Source organism: Cygnus atratus, chromosome 13 (genome assembly GCF_013377495.2).
Source record: "Cygnus atratus isolate AKBS03 ecotype Queensland, Australia chromosome 13, CAtr_DNAZoo_HiC_assembly, whole genome shotgun sequence".
NCBI lineage: Eukaryota > Metazoa > Chordata > Aves > Anseriformes > Anatidae > Cygnus > Cygnus atratus.
The window spans coordinates 13105960-13127666 of record NC_066374.1 but is presented as its reverse complement, the minus strand read 5'-3'; the positions used below and the strand labels follow the sequence as shown (position 1 = coordinate 13127666).

At 45.7% G+C, this 21707-nt stretch overlaps 1 protein-coding gene across 1 annotated transcript in view; it reads left to right on the top strand.

Moving 5' to 3' along the window:
• The window catches only part of GPC4 (glypican 4), a 67959-nt gene that overhangs the window by 33951 nt on the left and 12301 nt on the right, over window positions 1–21707 (top strand). The window contains exon 3 of the mRNA XM_035541354.2: window positions 11373–11764. Within this exon, the coding sequence (XP_035397247.1) occupies window positions 11373–11764 (392 nt within the window). The remainder of the gene's footprint in view (window positions 1–11372; window positions 11765–21707) is intronic.

Here is a 21707-nt window from a genome sequence, read left to right as displayed (position 1 = left end):
GAGAAATGGATGGGTCAGATTCTCTGGCTGTGTAAGCATCTCCCTGCAGGATGATGACAGTTGCAGGATGCGGGAGGGGTGGCCAGATGTGGTGCCTGTCCTGGGCTGCCATGAAGCTGTGCAGCTGTGACCACGTCTCCTGCCACAGAAGTAGCTACAGCAGGCAGGGCTTAAAAAAAAAAAAAAACTAAAACTGGGGGGGAATGTTTAAAATCTCTTTTGCCTCGTCTCTTCTTTGCCAGTCAGTGTCCCTCCCCTTCCCTCTCCCAAGGTTTAATAATGTTAAAAGGATTAATGGTGACATTAAGACTGTGTAAATACTCAGTCCCTTTTATTAAACTTGAGCTTTCATCTCCATTGCCCTTTCAGGCTGAAGTTTTCCATGCTGGGGGCTGTGCTGGGAGAGCGGTGGTTTGGGGAAGACGAGGTGAATGCCAGAACAGAAATTGCTCAGCTGTTTGGAGGAATTGGAGTAGGGGCAGGAAGCAGCAGATAACTCTTCTTCAGCATTTCCGCTATCCTGTTGCTACTGAGATAAAATGTTCTTTGGTTGCTTTTTTTTTTTTTTCCCCCTTCTTTAATTAAAGACACCCACTGAATCTCTCACAAGACGTAACTGTTGTGCCAGGCCTGTTCTAGGGAGAAGTGATGTTTTGTAGGCTTATTGCGATTGAACAGTGAATGAGGGAAAGGCAAATTCCCCAAACCTGTGAGCAGGGGGTCTGGTAAATGACTGCTGTGGTGGGGTGAGTCTGTGAAGTGCTGGCTGTGTTGTTGTTGCCACCGCATTTAAGAAGCGGTTTCATTTAAACCAAGTCTCGTCCCTTTCTTCCGTGTGCTCTGGGTTTAGGAAAGGCAAGCAAGCTTTTGCTTCCCATGTTGTGTAGGAGTATCGCGCGCCCATAAGGAGGCAAACGCACAGTGGGCTGGGCTGACAGTAGGTTTGGTGCTCACTGTGCCCAAGTGACAGGAGGGTTTGTACAGAACTGCTCAGCCCCAGCCAGCATCTGGGAAGCTATTAAATGTTGAGTGTCCCCTTTCTGCTCCGCTCTTCCCTGCTCCCCTCTGGCTTTTCCATTAACATCTAAGATAAAACAAATATGGAAGTGTAAAATGAAACCCCTGCGGGAAAATGAGTGGGAAGAAAGAGAGTCTGAGTAGGAGCTGGGCAGTGGTCCCCAAGGGTGTGTGGGGCCATGGTGCACCCGCCGGGCGATAGGCAGAGGGGCTGGAGGGGCCCCTGTAATACAGCACGCCACAGGTTGGATCCTTTGGGGGTTATTTCCTTGGGGCTGGCTGTGGGTCAGTGCTTTTAGGTGTTCTGTAGGTTTTGAGAAAGGGGAGTGGGACATAGCCCCCCTGAAAGAGGTGGTTTCTGGTTGAATCTGGGGAAAAAAAACACAACTCTAATCTAATTTCTTTTAGATATTGTTCGGATAACCCTTGGCTTCCCAGCTGCTCTCTCCAGGTCAGAGTTGGCTGGGAGGTATGCTGGGACCTCTGGGAGTTTAACTGCATTCGACCCCAAATTCTTGATTCCTCACTTAGTCACTTGGAGGATATAAAGAGTAGGCTGAATTAGTGGGTGTTTGGGGCTGACCCTCCTGTGGGCTGGATGCGACCTGTCTGCTAACTCTGTGGTCCTGGTACGGAGCACAGGTGAGCTGGGGAGAGACCAGAGCAGCTCCTGCTGGTCCATCGCCTCCTCGCAGATGATGTGTAGTGTTCGCGTGGCTTTGCGTTGCGCTGTGCGGTGGGTGTGCAGGCGGGGAGCTGGAGGAGAGCCGTCCTCTGTCCTGAGGGAAGAGGGGAGGCTTTCCCTTCGTGGTGGCCTTTCTTCACTGTCATCTGTCTCAGTGGTCTCCTTCCCACTGTTCCAGAGGGCGCGGAGGCAAATGGTGAAAGACGAACCCCGCGGGTGTCCAGTTCCTATAGTTAGAATTTGGCAGACAATCAGGACGCTCCGCCTTACCAAAATAACTGCCCTTTTGGGACCTTAATGTCTTGTTAACTCTTTTATTGGAAGCTGTCTGCAAGAGCAGAGAACTGGGGCTTCACCCTGCTCGTGTGCCAGGACCCCTCGTGTTGCAGGACCCGCTGGCCTCATCCTGGCTCTGGTGCAGTCTCTGCAGAAGGCTGCTCCCAGGAGTCTCGGTGTAGCAGGACTTTCACAGAGGGAGACTGGAGATGTAGTGGACCTTTAATGCTTCTTGTGCAAGAGCCATGTGGTTTTTGTGTTGTTGAATAAATCTGCTTGGTGGAGAGAGCTCTACCAGTGCAACCTTTCCTCTGGCAAACGCTCTGGTGATGACTGCATCGTTAACATACAAATAACACAGCAGTGTTGTCTATCTGCTGCCACTCACGTCTAGGCAAAGGCACAGTCTCATTCTTGCCTCTCCAGAAAAGGATGGAGGCAAACCTCACGCGCCAACCAGGGCAGAGAATGGTGGGAAGACTCCTCATGTTTTGCAGTAGAAGCAGTTGCCTCCTGCCGAGAGCCAGTCCTTCAGGCTTGGTTTTGGACCTGTGCTTGTCTGGGATAGGGGTGGAGTGATTTAGGAGAAATGGGGAGGGAGCAACCACCAACACAGTTTCTTTAAAATGTCCCACTTGAGGGCTTTTGTTTGCCCTTTCCCACTCACTCCAACAATAATGAAACAAATTGTCTGCTTTCTCTGCTCTCTGTACAGTGGAAGTTTGTTTATTCTTGCTTTCCTTGTAACTGGCTTCTTTCCATCTGGAGATCTTTAAAAAGGTACAAAACCACTGTGATTTTTCTTCTCCTTTATTGAGAAGGGCAATGCTCATCTAACAGTGAGGGGGACCAGACCTCTATCTGGGGAGGCTCAGAAGGATGATGAGGTCAAGGCATCCCTGCGGGGAGGACATCTCTAGGGGGGAGGAGTCTCCTGCCCCGTGGAGGTGTGCAGAGGATGAGATTTTTCTGAGTGGAGAGTTCAGCAATGGGCAAAGCCACTTTCTGTGAGCTTAGAGGGATCAAACAGTCTTCTGCCATCTCACGTCCAAGCGGTTCTGCTGTTCAGATCGCAGGTAAACTGCTCTTACCCCTTTGTTTTTTCAGAAAACAAAGATTGGGCAGCACACTTTATACTTGGCTACAGGAAATGTATCTGGTGCTCTCTGGTTACTAATTGCTGTCAACCAGTCAAAGAGCTATTGTTTGTCTGTTTAAAATTAACTCTCTTTTCCTCCTCCTGCACGAAGAAATCACCTAGAGTATGTGCAGGCTCTGATTGCTTGTGTAGTCTTGGGAGCTGCTCCCCTGGATGCGGATGGAGATGGTTGTGCTTTGGGTTCTTGTGGTGGGCTTGAGAGCGTGATATCCTGCTGGTACGGGGCTGACTTGTGCTGCTTCCTTATCAGTGTTCAATGGACTGCAGTGTCTTAGCATCCAGCTGTTTGCACGCCGGATGAATAAGAGAGGTGGCCCTGGCTGGAAGAGCTCTCAGTGCAAACAGGAGATGAGGGGATCTGAGGTTATGGCAGCAAGAAAGTTGTCAGCGTCGTTCAGAGGCACAGGCCCTCTTCAAGCTCTTCAACAGCAGTTGAAAGAAGGAAGGCCTGGAAAAAAAAGACGTGTGAAATACCTTTCCCAGCCTTCCAGAAGGCTCCTTTGAAATGGGGTATGTGGGAGGCAACTTGAAGGGGTTTGCTTTAAACTCTTTCAGCTGACATTTGCTGTGTTGGTGTGGGAGGTTGGTGTTCTGGTGCTGAATGGACTTGGGTCAGCAGGCTAAAGCAGCTGGGAAGTGATAGATGTGTTTGAGTCAGTGAGACTGGGGACTGGGTGCGGTGAAAATTAGTCATGGGGAGACTGGAGAGCAGTGGAGGGAAGAATAAGCAAGAGGGGAGAAGAAGCGACAAGGAGGTGTGTTGGGGGAAGATGACTGAGTCGTGGTCACAAGGGAGACGCGAGCTGAGGATGAAGGACGTGCTGCTGGAGGAGCAGGCAGTGGGAGAAGGCCGCTGTAGCTGGCCCAGGACAGGAAGCGTAAGCAGGGAAGGTTTCTGGAAATGGGAGTGAGCAGGCTGCGAAGCCTGGGTTTGTCCTGTAGGATGGACCGAGAGGGGACCAAGGGCATTTCTGCTAGTGTTGCTTTCCTAATTCTTAGGATGGCTGTGAGGTGGAACAGAATGTGTTGTGCTGTTATTTGCTGCTTGATTCACAGACGTCAGTTTCAACACCATGCAGTGTTTTTTTCCTCCCTTCTTTGTTGCTTCTTATTCCTTAAAGGAGCTTGGTGACTGTGTGACAGCACTGCTCTTGGGCTGTACGTTAGCTCTTTTGATTTCCTGAAGTACAGATAATGATCTCAGGCCCACCAGAAGCAAGAAGTTCTAGAAATCCTGTTTTCTGGACTTTTTTTTTTCCCCCTTCCTTATGGGGCTATGAGCTAATTGTTGCTTTTGTCTTGAAACCTTTCAATAATTAAGCAAAGTTTTGGGAGGTTTTCTAGTGCCTCCCAGCTCTATGAGGTTTGCATGTCAGGGCTGTTGCTGTGACACTGGCATGATTTAAGCCTGTATTTCTTCAAACTATGCGGAAGAGTTCTTCCCATGTCAGTAAGTGCTAACACATGTTTGAAAACAGGACAGAGAAACAGCTTGTGGATTTGCCCTGCCCTTCCTGAGTTCATATTCAATAAATGTGTTAACACTATGTATTCATCGGTTTCTCAACACTTCTGGAAAAAGGTTGTTAAGCTATGGTTTGTTTTTCCCTGGTGGAAATTACAAATGCGGTATATGCAATAAAGGAAGTGAAGGCATATTAAAAGTAATGAGGCACATTTAGGAAAAAAAAATCTTTTTCCTTTGGAGTAGGTGGCGTAGCTATGGATGGCTTCAACTTTGAGGTGAAAAGAGCTGTGGAACATTTGTGCCTTTTCCTCCAAATCCATTCTATCTGTCTGGCTTGGGTTCTGTTCACACAGTAGGAGCAGCTGCGGGCTGGACTTTGCATCCACAGATGCGAAGTCTGTGAGGGTGTGGGGATGGGGACGGTGCTGGCCCCTCGTGGTGCAGCCTTTGGGGACGTGGCTCAAACAAGAACGTTCAGCTGGGAATCCATCTTGCTGTGGTGTGCTTTTTTTGAGTAAACCCTTTCACAGGAAAATATAATTAATCTCTTCTGTGGCAGTGTTCTCCCGTATACACTAGGAAGCGTAATTGTCTATACAGACAAGCAAATTAAAGGTTTCGGTAAGACAGACGGTCCTTAATTAATCATAATCTGGACGACATATTAAGAGTATACCTGAAAAGCTGGGTGGCAAATTATCTGAAACTAATTAATTGTGCCCGTAAAAATGCAGTGTATTCCCTCTGTGTGCTTGAGTCTAGTTTTGTTTGTTTTTAAGGTGTGTTGAGTAATTGCATGTCTACCTGGTATCGGTTTGCATAGTTAATTTGGAAACCTTGAACAGAATACCTCTAAGGCCAGTTGAAAACATGGCTGTAAAATAAGCAAAGCCGGTGCATGGGAAATTTAGCACGTCCTAAGGCCATTGGGAATGGAAAGGTGCAGCGTAGATCTGGCCTTCGTTTGGAAAGACACAAGTACACCCTAACACGGCCAACAAACAGGCATCTGTGGAGGGGTCATTAGCTTAACGGACTCAGAGATGGATGAAACTCTCTGCTTTTTTTGCACTGCAGTTAAGGTTTTCTCCTCGATGAAACGTGGGCTTTTTGGTGCTGAGCCCCCACTCACTCATGCTTGTACTCTTTGCACTTGCTGGAAGAGGAAGCGTTTCTCAAGCAGAATGTCATGCCTCTCCATAAAGAGGTTTTGTTTGAAAAATAAATACATTTCATCCCTGACGATGAAGAAATTCAAGTCAAAACTTCACACCGTAGGGTGATCGGCTGTGGGTTCAGCCCAGAGGGCTCACCCTTTGGGGCACAGCTGCCTCGGAGGGCACAGGGTCCTGCCAGGGGTCAGGAGGCAGCTTGGGCCAGGTAGTCCTGCTGCTTCTGCCTTCATCACCAGTGTTTGTTAGGACATGCCAGAGCTGGCTCTGGGTGAAGTGGAATGCGCCTCCTTGATGTGCTTCTCTAATCTTTGGGAGCTGCCATTGATTTAGGTAGAGCTGTACCCTACAGCAGAGGGCTTTCCCTTCAAAAGTCCTCTAATATGGAAATCCAACCTAAATATATCTGAAAACATTAGCACAAGGAATAGGAAAACGTGTCTGTTCTTAAGAAGAGGATATTTTCAGATGAGACCTATGAATCCAAGATTTAAAAAGTCCAAGGAAGTGGATTTATTGTCTGTAGGTGGAATTTGCCCTGTGCCTTGCAGTGGGTGGAGCGATTGCGTTTTTTCATATAGCTAACATACCCGCACTTTGGAAGAGGTTGTTTAGAATTATTCTGGCGGTGGAAGCACCTTTGGGAGGTGCAGCATTCTCCTGTGCTGGGTTACTGGCAGGGCTGGTCTGCCCTCAAGCTGCAAACAGGTAATATGTCTTATTACCTGAAAAAAGGAAATAGAAAACTTAACTACGGTTAGTTGGCATATTGTGAAAAAATCTTTTATGGAGGGGTTTGTTTAAAAGCAGGGATTTTTTTTTTCCTCCAGGACTCTTATTACAGAAATACCATATATCTCACATTCAGTCTTTCTTACTGTTTCATGACGTCTCTAGGTTTTCCCTGAGTGTTGGCATTGAAATTCTACACTGAAATTCAAATGTGTTAAAAGAATAAACAGAGCCCAGAGCTGTAGATTGCCTGACTGCCGATTACATCCTTTTCTATCTCTAGAGGTCAACTGCACTAGGAATGTCATCTTCCTCTGAGCATCGAAGTCCATAGGATCCAGAGGATTTATTTACAAATTTCAAGGTTTCGTCTTTGTATTAGGAAAGGTTTTTTGGCTTGGTATCCTGCAGGGCAGCTCAGCTGCATTTTGTGGATGGCGGTACTGGTACCCTTGTAGAGGGACGGCATGGCTGAGCCCTGCTTCCTTCCTCGGGGGCACCTTCCTGAGCTGCAAGATGGTTTTGCATCAGTGGGGCTCAGCTGAGATGGGCAAAGTAGTAAAATGTGCAAGCAGAAATCAATTTACAAGCAGTCTGTAAGGTGCTGGGAAGGCAGCACTGAGAATTCTTAGGGAGGTGACAGCTTATTATACACCTCCTCATAGTTTGCAGCGTTCAGTAAAGTCATGAATAACACCGATACCAAATGCAGAGTGATCAGCAGAGGTGGCTCATAAGTGGGTTTTCAGGAACACTGCTTGCAGAGGATTCCTGTTTAAAGTGACCTCTGTTCCTGTGAGAATTCTGCATTGGTAAGAGCTCCACAGATGCTGTCCCTTAATTTTATGCAGCTCTGTCTTTCATGGGTTGGACCAGAGCTGATGGACCCACCTGAATGTGGTGCCACTGTCCGTCCTTCCCAGTGTCTCGTCTGCTGTCAGTCCAGCAGACCCAGCCTGTGCCCCAGTCCTGCCAGTGCATGCCTGTGACCTGCATCTGTAAAGATTAAACCCAGCAAAGTGGCAATTTTCTCCATGTGACTCAGGCAACTCGGAGACCGGGAAGATGGGACGTGTGAGATTTCCTTGAAAACCACGTTGATGCTCCTGCGGATCAGTTTGTGAAACCCTTCCCGATTTTGCCTGTATATAAGAGGTATCCCCGCCCCTTGGTCTGTGCGTTTAAGCAAGATAACTGGTAGGCAAATGAGAGCCTGATATCTCTCTGGATAGCAGAGTCTCAGAGAGCACCGGCAAAGTATGATTTGTCGTCTGTGAAAAATGCTTGCATTTGACAGCTTTTCACAGGAAGCCTGTCAGAGTGATAATTTAATGAGTACAGATTGCTTGCAACACAGCTGTAAAACGTGCTTTTACAGTGCTGTAAAATAAGCAACCGAGTCCTTTGTGTGTTTTGCTTTGTTTGAGAACAAGTCAACTTCTAATACAAATGAAAGGTGGTCATTTATTTTACCCAGCAAACAGTCAAGACGTAAGAGAGGAACCTGCCATTTTTCTTCTTGTGGTGGCAAGGTTAATGCTGGGTTACACTGGCGTTTGCTAATCAGCTTGTTTCTGTGAAGGGGAGAATTAATATCTAATTAGATGGAGTGAATTACTAGACAGTTTAGCATTTAAGTCATAAAAAGGACTTTTGGACTTTCCTCTCTTCACTGTGGATGTCTTTGCCCATGGCTTGTGCAGAGAAAGTTTTGATGTTGCTTTGCGCCAAAGCTGATTTCTTTAAGATAGAAGACAAACTGAGGCTGCAGACTCAATATGTGCCAACAGCCGGAGTAAAACGCGTATCTACCATTTAATCCCTGCTGCTGACCAAGTTAAGAGTGCTAATGCAATGACTGTGCGTTGCACTAGACATTGTGCACGTCCCGCTGTTACGTCTGTCCCTGCTTGCTGGTGTGGGGTTCACCCTTTGCCGTAGTGCCATGCTCAATGTCTGTCTTCTCTGGCTTCTCAACCTCTCATTCCACCCCAGGAGCCTCCACATGCCCAGTGAGGCCTCACGCAGCCAAGCCACCCATGCCAGTCCCAGGGTGCCCCAGATGGCACAGTCTGGGCTGTGCTGAGGATGCTGAGGGGAAGCTTTGCAGGGCAGGAGGGTGAATGCCGGCTCTGTGTTGCAGACACGGAGGCTCTTCTGTCCTTCCCCTTCTGAGCTGGGGAGTGGCGCTTGAATGTGTGTTTTCTGACTACAAAAATGGTGCTGGTGCTCAAGCCAGAAACAGCTTTGCACATACATGGTACCTCCTTCAGCAGTGCTGTGCTAGGGTTTTAGACGTGGCTGGTTCTGTTCTTTCATTGCCTGTATTTACCTTCCTTTTAAGCAAGTAAAAGCTGCTGTCTGGAAGACTGCAGGTGCACAGATATTAACAGCTAATTAGCGCTCTTGTTTTAGGATAATTAATGAACATACCTGGTTCTGGCCTAGATTAAAATTTGCAAAGAGTTGAATTGATCTAAAGCGTGGATCAGTTTATTCAACTTTCTGTTTGGATTGTAACCAATAAAATAAGTCTAGGCAGGAGAATGGATTGGTTATGGTGATATGGATGTCTCAAGATTATATCTTTCCTGGCTTAAAACATTACTTTGGGTTCCTTTAGACTGACAGTTGAAAATATTTAACAGATTTCACATCAATGTCATTTCAAAATACAATTCTTGCTGAAGAGTTTTGCTGATGCATCTGCCAGCTCTTGTGTCTGGTACAAAAGTGTTTAAATAAACAACTTATTTGGTGATATTAAAAGGTCTGAGCAAAGGAAGGAAGTGAGCCTTCACAATGATTAAGTGAATTAGAAATTAATATACACCAAGCTAATCTCTATAGTATAAACTCAACAGAAAAAAATCTTCCTGGAGAGGAAATGCCAGTCATGGGAACGAAAGTGGAGGTTCCTGCTGATATTGGACAGAGGACGTGTCGGGTGTTTGAAATCAATCTCTTCTTCCCTGGATCATTTCTCTTGTGCTCCTAAGAGGCTGCATTATATACAGCTATGTCAACCACCAAGCCCCATGACTTTGTTCGTCAGGAACTCGAAGAATGTTTCAGTTTTTCCAGAAAATGTTTTCTGTGTTAGTCTTTGTTTGTACTGGAGCACTTTGAAGACTAAAATCTGAACTTCAGCATACTTTAATACGTTTTAACAAGGTTTAAATTCACACCGCGCCAGAATATATTACCCCCTCCTTCTAACGACTTCTGTCTCTAAACATTACTCCTTTGAGGATTAAAAAAAAATTACAGAGGCATGTTTTATTAAAAAATATTTATTGAATATGCGTTACAGAAAAGCAGAGGTCAGAATCCTCAGTTGCGAGTGGCATGCATAAAATAACCGGTTCTCTCATCCCTCTGACGTGGGGCAGCGGCACAGCTGCACCCTGGGTGCTGGGAGCACATGGGTGAGCACCAGGCACCCACACTGCATAATTTTTGTTTGCCTGGGGGAGTTTTGCAGTTCCTGTTGGGTAGGCAGGGAAAACCTCAGCTATGAGGAGTGTGTGCTGGTCGCCAGAGTGATGGAAGTCCCTGTGGCACTTACTCTTGGTCTCCTTAGCTCCTTCCCGTGCCCATATAATGTTGAGTTTTGTTACAAAATGGCCCAAATGAATTTGACCTAGTGGATGCCTCCCCTATTTTTTCATTTTATTTTAACTCATCTGTGTTGCATATCCAAGGTGAAGACTATCCAGTAGGGTGATTTTTTCATCAGATCTACCTAAATGCTGGTTTTTTTTTCTTTGTTTGTACTGTTGCCACTTACATGGGAGCAGGATTTCTTTTCGTTTGTGCTGGCGTGTGTCAGCTTAGTCTCTGTGTCCAAATTACCTTGGTGGTACCTGTGCCTCTGTCTGTCAGAAACAAAGCATTTTCCCCAAGTGTCGAGGCTTTGGCAGCCCTGACTTGGTGGGGAATATTCTTTAAACTGACCTGGCCAGGTGTTGTTGGCTCAACCCACTACCAGCGTCAGAGGTGCGTGTGGCACTGCCAAGAGGCAGTGATGGTGTTTCAGCAGTGTCTGTTCTCCGGCACCGGTCTGTCTGGTGCTCTCGGACAGTGAACCGAAGCTGGGGTTTGCTTTTTGAAAGCCATGAAACCCCAAGGCCCCCGACCATTTTCTGTCATCTGAAAAATCTCTTGGCCTCCTTGTCAGTGTCAAGTGTTTAGCCTTTGGATTTTGAGAAAATTCTCACTTAATTGCACTTTCTTTGTACTGCCACAAACATATGAAGCCCTGTCTGCAATCAGGAGCAATTACATAATTGGAGACAGGTCCTGCCCTGAGATCTGACGAACTTGAAAGACAGGAGAAAGAACCCAAAGGTAGATTTTTTGGGTCTGTTTTTAAAAATGTATTAAACTTGTTAGTTTTTTTTAGGCTGGTTTATGATCATTCTGTGAAATGAATTAACAGTAACTGAAAAGAAAGATGCAGTTTGTTCAAAACAGCTGTTTTAAAGCAAAACGCATTTTGATTTCTGATAATGTTATGCTCCAAAATAAGTTCTTTTCAACTATCTTAAAGGTAATGTAAAAATTTTTTTTGTATTTTTTTTTTTAAGTTTGCTGACTTTTGTCATGGTTTTCAATATGTATCAAAAGATATTTCACTCACCTGAGTCTTAGGATTGGGAACAGGTTTTTTTGGAGAATGGTTTATTTATGTAAATAAATAATTTTGAGATGTAGAAATCCTTTGAGAATTTGATATAGAAATTCTTTGAAATCCATTTCATTTAGAGGATGGTTTCATTGCACTGCATTTTCAAGTTAAGCAGTGTGCAAATGCTCAACCCAATGCTAGCATTCACCATGGCTTCTTTTGCTGTTTTGTAGAGTTCTTCAAAGAACTTCTTGAAAATGCCGAGAAGTCGCTGAACGACATGTTCGTGCGGACGTACGGCCGGTTGTACATGCAGAACTCGGAGCTGTTCAAAGACCTCTTCGTGGAGCTGAAGCGGTACTATGTGGGTGGCAACGTCAACCTAGAGGAGATGCTCAATGAGTTCTGGGCACGCCTGCTGGAGCGCATGTTCCGGCTGGTAAACCCACAGTACCACTTCACGGACGAGTACCTCGAGTGCGTCAGCAAGTACACGGAGCAGCTGAAGCCCTTTGGGGACGTGCCACGCAAGCTCAAGCTACAAGTGACGCGAGCATTTGTGGCGGCCCGCACCTTCGCGCAGGGCCTTGCCGTCGCAAGGGATGTTGTGAGCAAAGTGTCTGCGGTGAGCTCCCTCTTGCACTTATACCCGTTTCCCATGGACTTGCTGTGGGTAACATGTTTCCTTGTTGTCCCAGTTCTGAAGAGTGTGATAGATGCACTTGAATCTTACGTAGGTACCTAAATGAGTTGTTGATAGTTGAGCAGAGATGGGACCAAATCCCATCTGTTGGTGGGGAGAGCCCAGCTGTGCGTTGTGTGGTAGGGTCGTGGACAGTGCTGGCCACCGCTGTCCAGTGTTGCAGTCCAGCAGCAGGGACATTTCCCTGGTTGGTGCTTGTCCTCCTGGTCTATGGAACAGCAACAGGCAGGAAATTAACTACCATCTGCAGTGGAAATAACCATGTTTGCTTGTATAATGACTGTACTTTCTTCTTAATATAGCCCTGAAATTACAGCGAGTCATGGGCATCTCTTACGGAGCAGCTGATGATTTGCTCCCTGCTCCCAGGCATGGGGAGAGGCTGTTAGCACAAGCAAACAGTACTTTCATGATAACAGTAAGCTGGAGTCATATGTACAGGGCAGGAGCCAGTTGTGTTTGGTGCCACACACACACAGCATAAGTTAGGCCACAGACTTTCACGGTTAAGTCACTTTTTTGGGTTGTCAAACAGATGTGATGTGTCGGTCACCTTAATGTTTACCTCTCTGTTCATATAAATCACCTTGGAGTGGTTTAAGTAGGGTGAGTTGTTGGTTTGTTTTTTTTTTTTACACGTGAGAATTGTCTGTAATTTAGTTTGAGTTGTATGGTAGATGGAACAGGTGTATTAGATAATCCCCTTAAAGTGATTATATAAGATTAAAAAAGTGACTTCCTTTTAACAAACTCAGTTCATTTCCTGTGGGCTAGAAGATTTAGTATAATCATTTAATCAAGCAGAGAGGTTTACTTTCTCTCTACCTGGTTGCAGAGCAATAAAACACTAGGCTGGAAGGGCAGGCAGTAGTTTGAATCACCCTAAGTGCCAGGAAAAAAAGGAGGGGGGGAAAAAAAGAATAGATGAGACCACAGAATCCTCCAGCCTCAGGGATGCCATCCTGTGGTAGGAAGATGTGGGAGGGAGGGTCGGTGTTGGATCAGGCTAAGCATGCCTCTATGTCAGGTCACTGGAAAAGTCTGTTGACATCCTGGTTGGGGTTTCAGATTTGGTGGCTTGTTTCTGGCTGCTTTGTGTTGTGGCAGGTATCATGGTCAAAAAAACAAAAGGGTAAGAGGCAATGGAATTTTCACTGCTAGGCCATTAAGATGAAGTATTCCAGAGATCCGAATGCTGAACCCCAGTATGGTTTTGGGGAATGTGCAATCACTTGATAGACAGTAAACGTGTGTGATTGAGGGATTGTGTTTATGCCCCATCTGCTCAGGATTCATCAAAACGTCTCCAGACTTGACACAGTACCATGAGGGCTACGGTCCCTGCATCTGTTATGAATAAAAGTCATGAACCCAAGGTGGCACCGTGATTTCTTTTTTCCTTTTGAAGATCTTCGAGTGTAGAGTTGCCTTCAACTCTGGAATTAATTGCTCGAGTGTGCAAGGTTATCCAGAGACCCACTCAGCTGCAAAAATAGCTTATGCTCCGTGAAGAATTAAGTTACTGCACTTTCCACTTCAGTTTCACAAGTTGCACTGGAGATCGTGCGACAGATCTGCTTTTTGAAGTGGTAGCAGAAGTCTGTGCTGCTGAATACCTAAGCTTTTGTTGCAGTAGTGGAAGGAATAATCTTTTCTAATAGTGTGTTAGCCTCATTCAGTGGAAACCTAACGTCACGTTTCTGCAAGACACAATGGGAAGTTCTATACGTGAGTTTAAAAGCTGATGTTTTTATGCCTGCTGCTTTGTGGTTGTGTTTTGGGGCTTCCCACATTACATATGGATTAGCCCAGCTTTGCTGAGATCTATATAATGACTCTATTGACTTTGCTTCCTTATTATTTTTATTGAAGAGTTGTGGTGGGATAACTGCTTGTACCATGGATTAACTTGAGGGATAAATCTTCATCTTTATGAAAAATGACCAAAGTAATGCAAATTAGTTTTAATGCTTTTTGAAACAAGCAAGTCAAAAATTCTTAATTGAGAATCCTCAGAAGGAGAAATACAAACTACTAAAGGATCCAGCTGTTTTTCACTTTCATGTGGTGCTATTAGGAAGAGAGAATATTGAAGGAAGAGAGAATATTGAAAAGCTGTGGATGCTTGATTTCAGATCCAGAGTGCTAGAAAATAACTTCAATTCAGAAGTGATTGGATCAGAAGGTGTGTGTGGCTGACCAAGTATACAACTGTGAAAAAGCTGTATGATTTTGAAAGCACAGACTTTTTTCAGATTGTGTCAAAAAAAAAAAATCATGAATTTTTGTTTTCCATTCAAATCTTCACTCCTCAAATTCCCTCCTTTTGGACCTGAAGTACAAAGTTCTCTAGATCTGTACTGAACAACAAATCTAAGAAAAAAAAGCCAAGGTTGTCATTTCTGCCTGCTTGATGTTTCCTGCATCTGATTTTTGTCTGTGGATGGCTGTAGGCCTCCAATGCTTTCCTTTGTCATCTGCTGAAGCCTGGTACTTTCTCTCTGACCTTCCTGCCCCTGCGTTTGGGAGACGGAAATCTGCCCATCCCGTAATCACTTCTTGCTACTTAGCCCTTGACAAGCTCTGAAATCAGCAGGGTTAAATTGCTGCCGGCATTGACATTTCCTGCCCCAGCTGAGAGGGCTCTTTTCTGGGGGAAAAAGGAGCAAACACAAGCCAGAGCCCAGAATGGCTGAGAAAGGGTGAGAACTGGCAGTCCTGCAGTTCTCAAGCTGCAGGGATGTTCCCTTAATTAGTGACACGCGGTTAAACCCGTGTCTCTGTCCAGGGTCGTGACACCTTCGAGGGCAAAGTGCTCTGAGGCTTGTTGCATGCAGGTACGGGACAGAGGTCCCCGTTGTTGGGGGAGAAGAGAGAAGTGAAGTCAAGGACTGAGCCCCCTGACAGCGTTTTGTAGGGTCAGGAGGAGCATGCTTGACCCAAGGGGTAACAGGAGAGGTCTAGTTAGAGGTCAAGAGTCAGAAACAAATGCCTGTGGGAGGATGAAGCGTGCAGCCGTGTGGCACTGAATTGCTGTGTTTGCATCACCAGTCTCTCCACAGAGCTGCAGGTGGGGACGTGCTGATGGGACCTCGCCACAGTTGTGATGGTGGTGAGTTTTCTGTAGCTCCCCAGGGGATTTATGCTGACAAGTTGTTGTCTTGAGGTTCTTTTACCACTTTTTCCTCCTATGCTTATGTCTGATCAGAGCACTGGAGACTCCTGAATTTCTTCCCTGCCATGCTGAAAGCCACATGAGATGCAGTTATCTACAGAGCAGCCTAGCAGCTGGAAAGGGTCTTTCAGGGAAAGGGTCCTTGGGAACCCTGCGTGCTTTGTCAGGGACAGGCAGCAGCTTCTAATTTGTGTACAAAAAATGGTATTTCATTTGTAAGTACAGGTATAAGCCATGTGAAATAGATGCACAGCTTCATATGAAGATATGAAGAATGCACCTACTTTGTGATCTGCTGTCCTTGAGAGATGCTAAAAGCTAAGAGGAAGCTGCTGGAGGTGTTTGTAGTGGGTGGAAAAGCTTCTTTGGTATCGGCATTTCTTTCCTAATGAAGTGTAATGATAGCAGCCAAAGAGGGAATTCTCTTGAAACCATTTATGGAAGATAACTGTGGGAGAGGGCAGGTAGTCTGCCTTCCCACAGCTGCTTGAAAGCTGGAGAAAGAGCCTGATGGCTTTTTAAACCTCTTTGCTCTGAGCTGCCTCATCTCTAATCAGGCATCCATTAAGCGAAGCGTGAACCTGCATAGACCAACTTACTCTTGGCCTTTGTGAACTCCCTTACCTCCAGCTGCATTGCCTTAACCGTGGCTCCTGAACTTTTCTTTATGGATGTTGAATGTGAACCAGACGTCAGCTTAGGAGAAGTGGTGATGAAAATGATGAAACACTAAAAGGGTTGAGGATTTAAACCTTTATCAGCAAATATATTTGGGAGCTGAACTCTTACTTCTGTAAATGTTGTGTCCCTTGCCACTGCCGTTTGATGATCTGGATCTAAGAGTTTAGTCAGTGAGCAAAGGTCCAATCTCCTTTTGTGAGTTCTTTGCCCTTGGTTGGACTTAAGGGGCGTGTCCTTAATCCTTTATCAGAAAGAAGTTCATGTTTCTATATCTGAAGCTGGACACCCGTTGGGCAAGAGCAGATCCTCCCAGTGAAGTGACGGATAAAAATGAAATTCGTTACTTGTGTGCATGTATTGAGAGGAGATGGGAAGCAGATGCTGCTGCTTCATGAGCAACTGAGAACCAGCCAGAAGAGCCAAGGAGCCCTTGTGTTACAAAGGGACCTCCAAAAAAAGAGTTATGTCCAGGCAGCAAGTTGCAAGCTGCCGAGCTGAACTGAGGAGCCACCGTGCACAAGGACATTTCTGTCCGTGTGTCAAGGGCAAACATCAATGCAGAAAACAATACTAAGCACTTCTCTACATCAAAGATGACCCTGAGAAGACCTGCCAAGAATGTGGCTGCATCTGCCTCAGCTCCAGCCATCTGAGGGTCTGTGCTAGACATAGCCTTCAAAGCATACTGGAGCAGCAGTCATCACGGATTTAACAGGCTGAGAGCGTGCATGGATGGATGTGGTTTGGAGCTCACAGCATCACGCAGGAGCATCTCAGTCCACTGGGATTTTTTCTTTCTTTTTATTTCTTTGCCCCCCCTCCACGCTGTGACTTGGCTGTTAATTCTGAAAACAATACGAGGGATAACTAAGGAAGTTTTCTGGTATTGCTGCCAAGATAAATGCTCTCACTGTTTGGCTCATTATAGCAAACAAAATGCTCGTAATTATCCTCTGTGTCTCTGAGTTGGGGAGAGGCAGGTGCTTTAGAGAAGAAGCTTTGTTTGGAGGGTGTGTTGCTTCCGAGGACATGGAAAGTGGGAGCTGTTCACCCAGGAGTCATTTGGAAGAGGTGTCTGCATAGCCCTGCATAGGCTCGGGGTGGTGGCACCCAGGCAGGATGCAGGCAGCTCCGCATCTCCTGCACTTGCTTCTGCCACGCGAATGCCCTCAGGAAAGCCCAGGGTTGACTTCAGAGACCTGCAGCAGGGGTAGCGTGGTGGCAGCACACAGGATGGTATAATGCTATGCCTCATGGAGGGCAACAGCTAAAGAATACAGATCTTTCATGGCATCTTCTGAGACAAGCACACAGTGCTCTCCTTTTGAGACATTAATATTAAAACCAAGCAGGTCAAGTGTTTTGGTTCTCAGGAGTTCTGCTGTTCCTCCCTGGTAGAGTGACATCTGCATACGCTTTGGGGGGGGACAAGCAAACTGTAGTGAAAAAAAGTAGTGAATCAAGCGTAAATGCACTCTTGAACTTCTCCTCGCACAGAGGTGACTATAACCAGACAGATAAAGCTGCAGAAAACGTCACCACAGGTAGCGAATACTGACAAGGCACAGAGCTGTGCAGTTACCAAATATTGCTGTTAAATGTGCTCTCTTGTGCAAGATCTTGGAGGCCCAAATCTGTGGTTGAATGAGATGCTTTCTAAATTATTCATATGCTAACACAAGGCCAGCAGATTCAGTTAAATGCTGAAATACGTTGTTAATTCCAAAACACTTTCATTAGAATATTTGGGGTGGGGAAGCAAACCAAGAGATGCCAGTGATCTGCCTCACAGGAAGCTGAATGTTTGACTGACATGTGCCAAGATGATGCTCTTGTAGAAGACAGAGTAGAGGAAAAAATGATACAAGTAAGGCTGTGTTGATCCCCAAAATTGATGACTCTTTGCTTGTCTTACAATTGGCTGCTCACCTGGAGCATCCAAGAGTCCTTCATCTGGTTTTGGAGGCTTTTGTTTGTTTTGCTGTGTTGGTTTTTTTTTGTCCTGAGATCATCTTTGTGTCACTGGGAAGTCACTCTTTCAATCTTATTTATCTAGTATTGCTCTAATTCATTGTTTTTTAAAGAAAACACAACATAAATCAAAAGTAATTTCACTACGTCTATTTTCAAATTGTGGGATTTTGTTTTCTGATGGTTGTGCTGCTGGCATGGCAACGCTGTTACTGTGCAAGCTTGGAAAATAAGAAAGCCTGAATTATCAGTATTATTATAAATAGTTATTAAAGTTGACAGGATTTTAAATGTTGTTATTAACATTCTTAATGTTAACTTCAGGGTAGAGTGAGAGGATAAAATGTGCCTCTGGCTGTCTGGCAGCTGGAGGGAGTTGCCAGTCTGGCTGCAGCACCCTGCAGGACCATCCACAGCTGGACTTCTATCACCCTTCCTCAGTCCTTCCTTACCTTAGGAAGCAGGGGGAAAAGAAACTGGTTAAGTCTCCTGAACCTTAGCTGCTTGCATGGATCAGTTTTCTTGAGCTTTAGTGGCTTTATGTAGGGTGTTAACAAGGCATTTCACTTGATAGGTGAAGCTTGTACCAGAAGCATGCATCCAGATGCACTTGCTAACTACTAGGAAAAGTCTAAGGACACAGGGCAAACCATTTCCTTTATGTGAGATTTTAAAATGTGGTAAAAATGGCAATGTATCCACAAAACAACAACGACAAAAAAAAACAGGTTTTGTTACACTGAGAGCACATAATTTTTACAGGACCATGATTGCATCTTCACCTGTAAATGTAAGTTGGGGGGTACTCAACAAATATGATATGAAACGTTTGAGTTAAACACAGAAATCCCATAATTGTTTGCTTTCTGCTTAGTTTTTGTGTTTTGTGTGAAAATCTTTAATTTTTAAAGAGCAAGTCTGGTATGAATGTGAAGATTGGTGCCAAAACACATCTGTTAACAGCTTTTAATCTTCACGTTTGACAAAGCGTACAGACATGGACAAATTGTAATTTACATGATGAAACCACAGGGTGATGGATTGCTGCAGTGGCATGGAACGGCACAGAAAGGAAATAAATTTCACAAGATAAAAGGAAGGGTTTGGAGTGCATTTACTTCTATTATAAGCTTTTACAGGGTATGTGCACTACAATGTACTACCTGGGTTCAAATCTACTGGAGTAAATCCTCTTCAGCAAATAAAGCTTTCTTTGGGACTCAGCTTTATTAGAAAGGAGATTATTTGGTTTTGAGGGTCATTCTAGAGTAGAGTTTGAATGAACTTGAGTTGCTTTCCAAGATAAACACAACCCCAGAACAAAGCATATCTGGGTTTACTGTTACATACAATGGTGTTTTAAGAGCTTGCACCTGGCATGGCAGAGTGAACATGAAAAGCTTGTGAAGAATTGCCAGTGCAACATATGGCACATCCCTCTGACAGATCTAGAATTGGTCTGGACTGGGCGTGGGCCCATTGCCAGGGGTAAGGTTCTCATTGCAGCGATATGCAGCAGTTAAGCATTTATCACAGTTGTAACGAGGTGTAATTACTCGTAATCTTTCCCGAAACTCTCTCTTACAGGCGATCTCTATTTGTGCCTTCCGGTTGCTTCTCTGAAGCCATAAAATGACAAACCCGGACTGGTGAATTCCCACTTCGTCTTCCTCTTCACCTGCAGTTGTATTGCAAAATAGGAGCTTACCTGTGGGTTGTGTCTATCATGAGCTATGGCTCCTCTAGGCAGTTGCTGCAGGCTGAGGTTTGAAGGAACTGGTGTTCTGTCATTTGGCATGATCAGTTTTTGGCATCTGCTCAGTTTTGTGTAGAGTTAGAAACCTGTATAGGAAAGGAAGCAAAACCCTGTTTGTTTTTGAAATCATGCGGGGTCTTTGTTCAAAGGAAGCGTGTGGTGTCTAATCTGAGTGAGCGGCCGGTGTCTTCGTAGCGCGGTTCGTCTGCCATGGAACGTGGGAAAGCGGCTTCGGTTTCCCATGCATCTGCTGGGATTCATAAAGATCAACCCGATGAAATATCAAAGCGGGGCAGATGCTGTGAGGTTGCAGCCGCTCGGCGTAGATGGGGAACCTAAGATGCGAAGGCGCCTCCTGGGTCACAGCCTGGCTGGTGATTTTTCGTAACATTCTACCATGCAATCTCTTTCATAAAACTTCAGCTTTCTATCGTAGTGTTAACGGAGCTCCCTGGCCCACTTTACACTGCTCTAGCACCTGGCTGGTCCTATGAACCTCTTGCTAATTTTCTTCTCAGGGAGGATGCAGAGCATTTTTGTGAGAGCAAGCAGTGGTGGGACAAGCTGGGATCTGCTGACGAGCCTCCAGTAAGTGTGGAGGTCCTGGCGCCTACTGTGGGGTGACATGAGAAGGGTTTTTTGTCAGAAAAAAATGACAATGTGGGGGTTCCTCCGAAGTTCTGTCTCTGGGTATGAGATAATGTTTTGTTCCCCCCCCCCCGCCCCTCAACTTTTTTTTTGTTGTGCAAGGACTGAACCATCTGGCTGGCAGATGATACCTTTACATTTGTCTGTTTTCAGTTTTCCTCCTATAAATCATCTGATTTAGCTGTTTTCTGTTGCATGAGCTCTTCCCAGCACTTGAACTAGCTCTGCTTTAAAGCCATGCTGCCCCAATGGGGAGTTTTCTGCTGGGGCTCCTGCTCCTGCTGTGCCTCCCAAACAGGCATGCTCTGAAGCCTCCAAATCAGATTCCCCCGCCACCGCAAGCAGCTTTCCGCACCGAGCGCTCCACCTCCTTTTGCTCTGCTAAAATGGGCTCCGTCTCGCCTGCTTTTCTACACGATGTCTTCACAGAAAGCAGCATTTGTTTGGTTTGCTCTGCGAGGATATGTTCGATTGGCCTCATGGCTCTGCGGACAGCTCCTCTTGTAGGCAGGATTCCCCTATCATGGGGGCTTTTGTGAGGGCTTGAGGCCACGTGTGCTCCTGCCACAGTGCCATGAATTCTTGGTTTTGTGAAGTCCCCGAGAGGCTCGGCTCAGCCGGCAGGACAAGGGACAACCGTTCTTTGTCCTGTGTGCTCGGTGCAGCATGATGGCGAAGGATTTTGTCTTGGCCAGACATGTGGTGGTTTCTGACGGCATCTTCCCTGTTTGCCTCATTTGCAGGGAGCTATTTCTTGGGATCTTAACTTATGTCTCAGAGCTGTTGCAGGCCCTCTGTTTGGAGTGTGTATGAAGGCATCTCGTTTCCTTTCTAAAAATTAAAGTGGCTCTTGTTGACAGCAGCAAGCTCAGTTGCCCTGAATGCCTGAGCAGTTGTAGCTGAACCCTGGAGCTGCAGATAAGCAGGGTACAGATGATGTCTGAATACTGCTGGCCAGCCAAAATCCAGCTCCAAGCTCTCTAAACCACAGAAAATTGTCCTTCTTTCTGCTCAGTTTCCTTGCCTGTTGAAGAGAAACTGTGGTCTTTCTGAAGTTAGCAGAAAGATAACAGATTTCTATCCCCAATCTCTTTTTGTAAGAAAAGAGATTTTAAAACTCTGCTGCTATTATTGGCAAAGCTATTCTGTTCCCAGGGATGTCAGGAGTTGGAGATTTATCTGGAGCCAGCGGTGGTGCCTGGGGAAAAGCACGAGCACACAGCAGGTGATGGGGTCACTTCCTGAGGATGTTCTCCCACCTTTTAAAAACCGCTGTTCAGACTGGTGGAGATGGATGTGGTGCTTCTGAATGTGGTAGTTCTGTGTGGATCTTTCTTCCACAGATTTTCATAGTCCTGAGCGTGGGGGGTGTTGGGTGTGTGTGTGCATGCTAGTAAAAGCTATTGCTTGAGCTTTTTCCACCATTCCCTGGAGTCGATGAAAGCTTTCAGCACTGGAGATCCGTGACAGAGTTGCAGCCCTCTATTTAATCTTGTGCCAAGAACCGATTATGTGACGGGTTTTCTTTGTTTTTAAATCGTTGCTTACTAGTTCCGTGTGCTGCCAAACAATTTTGTACCAGAATAGGCAGTGAGCAGTTGTGCTTTCTCTATAGTCCTCATGCTGTGATGGGC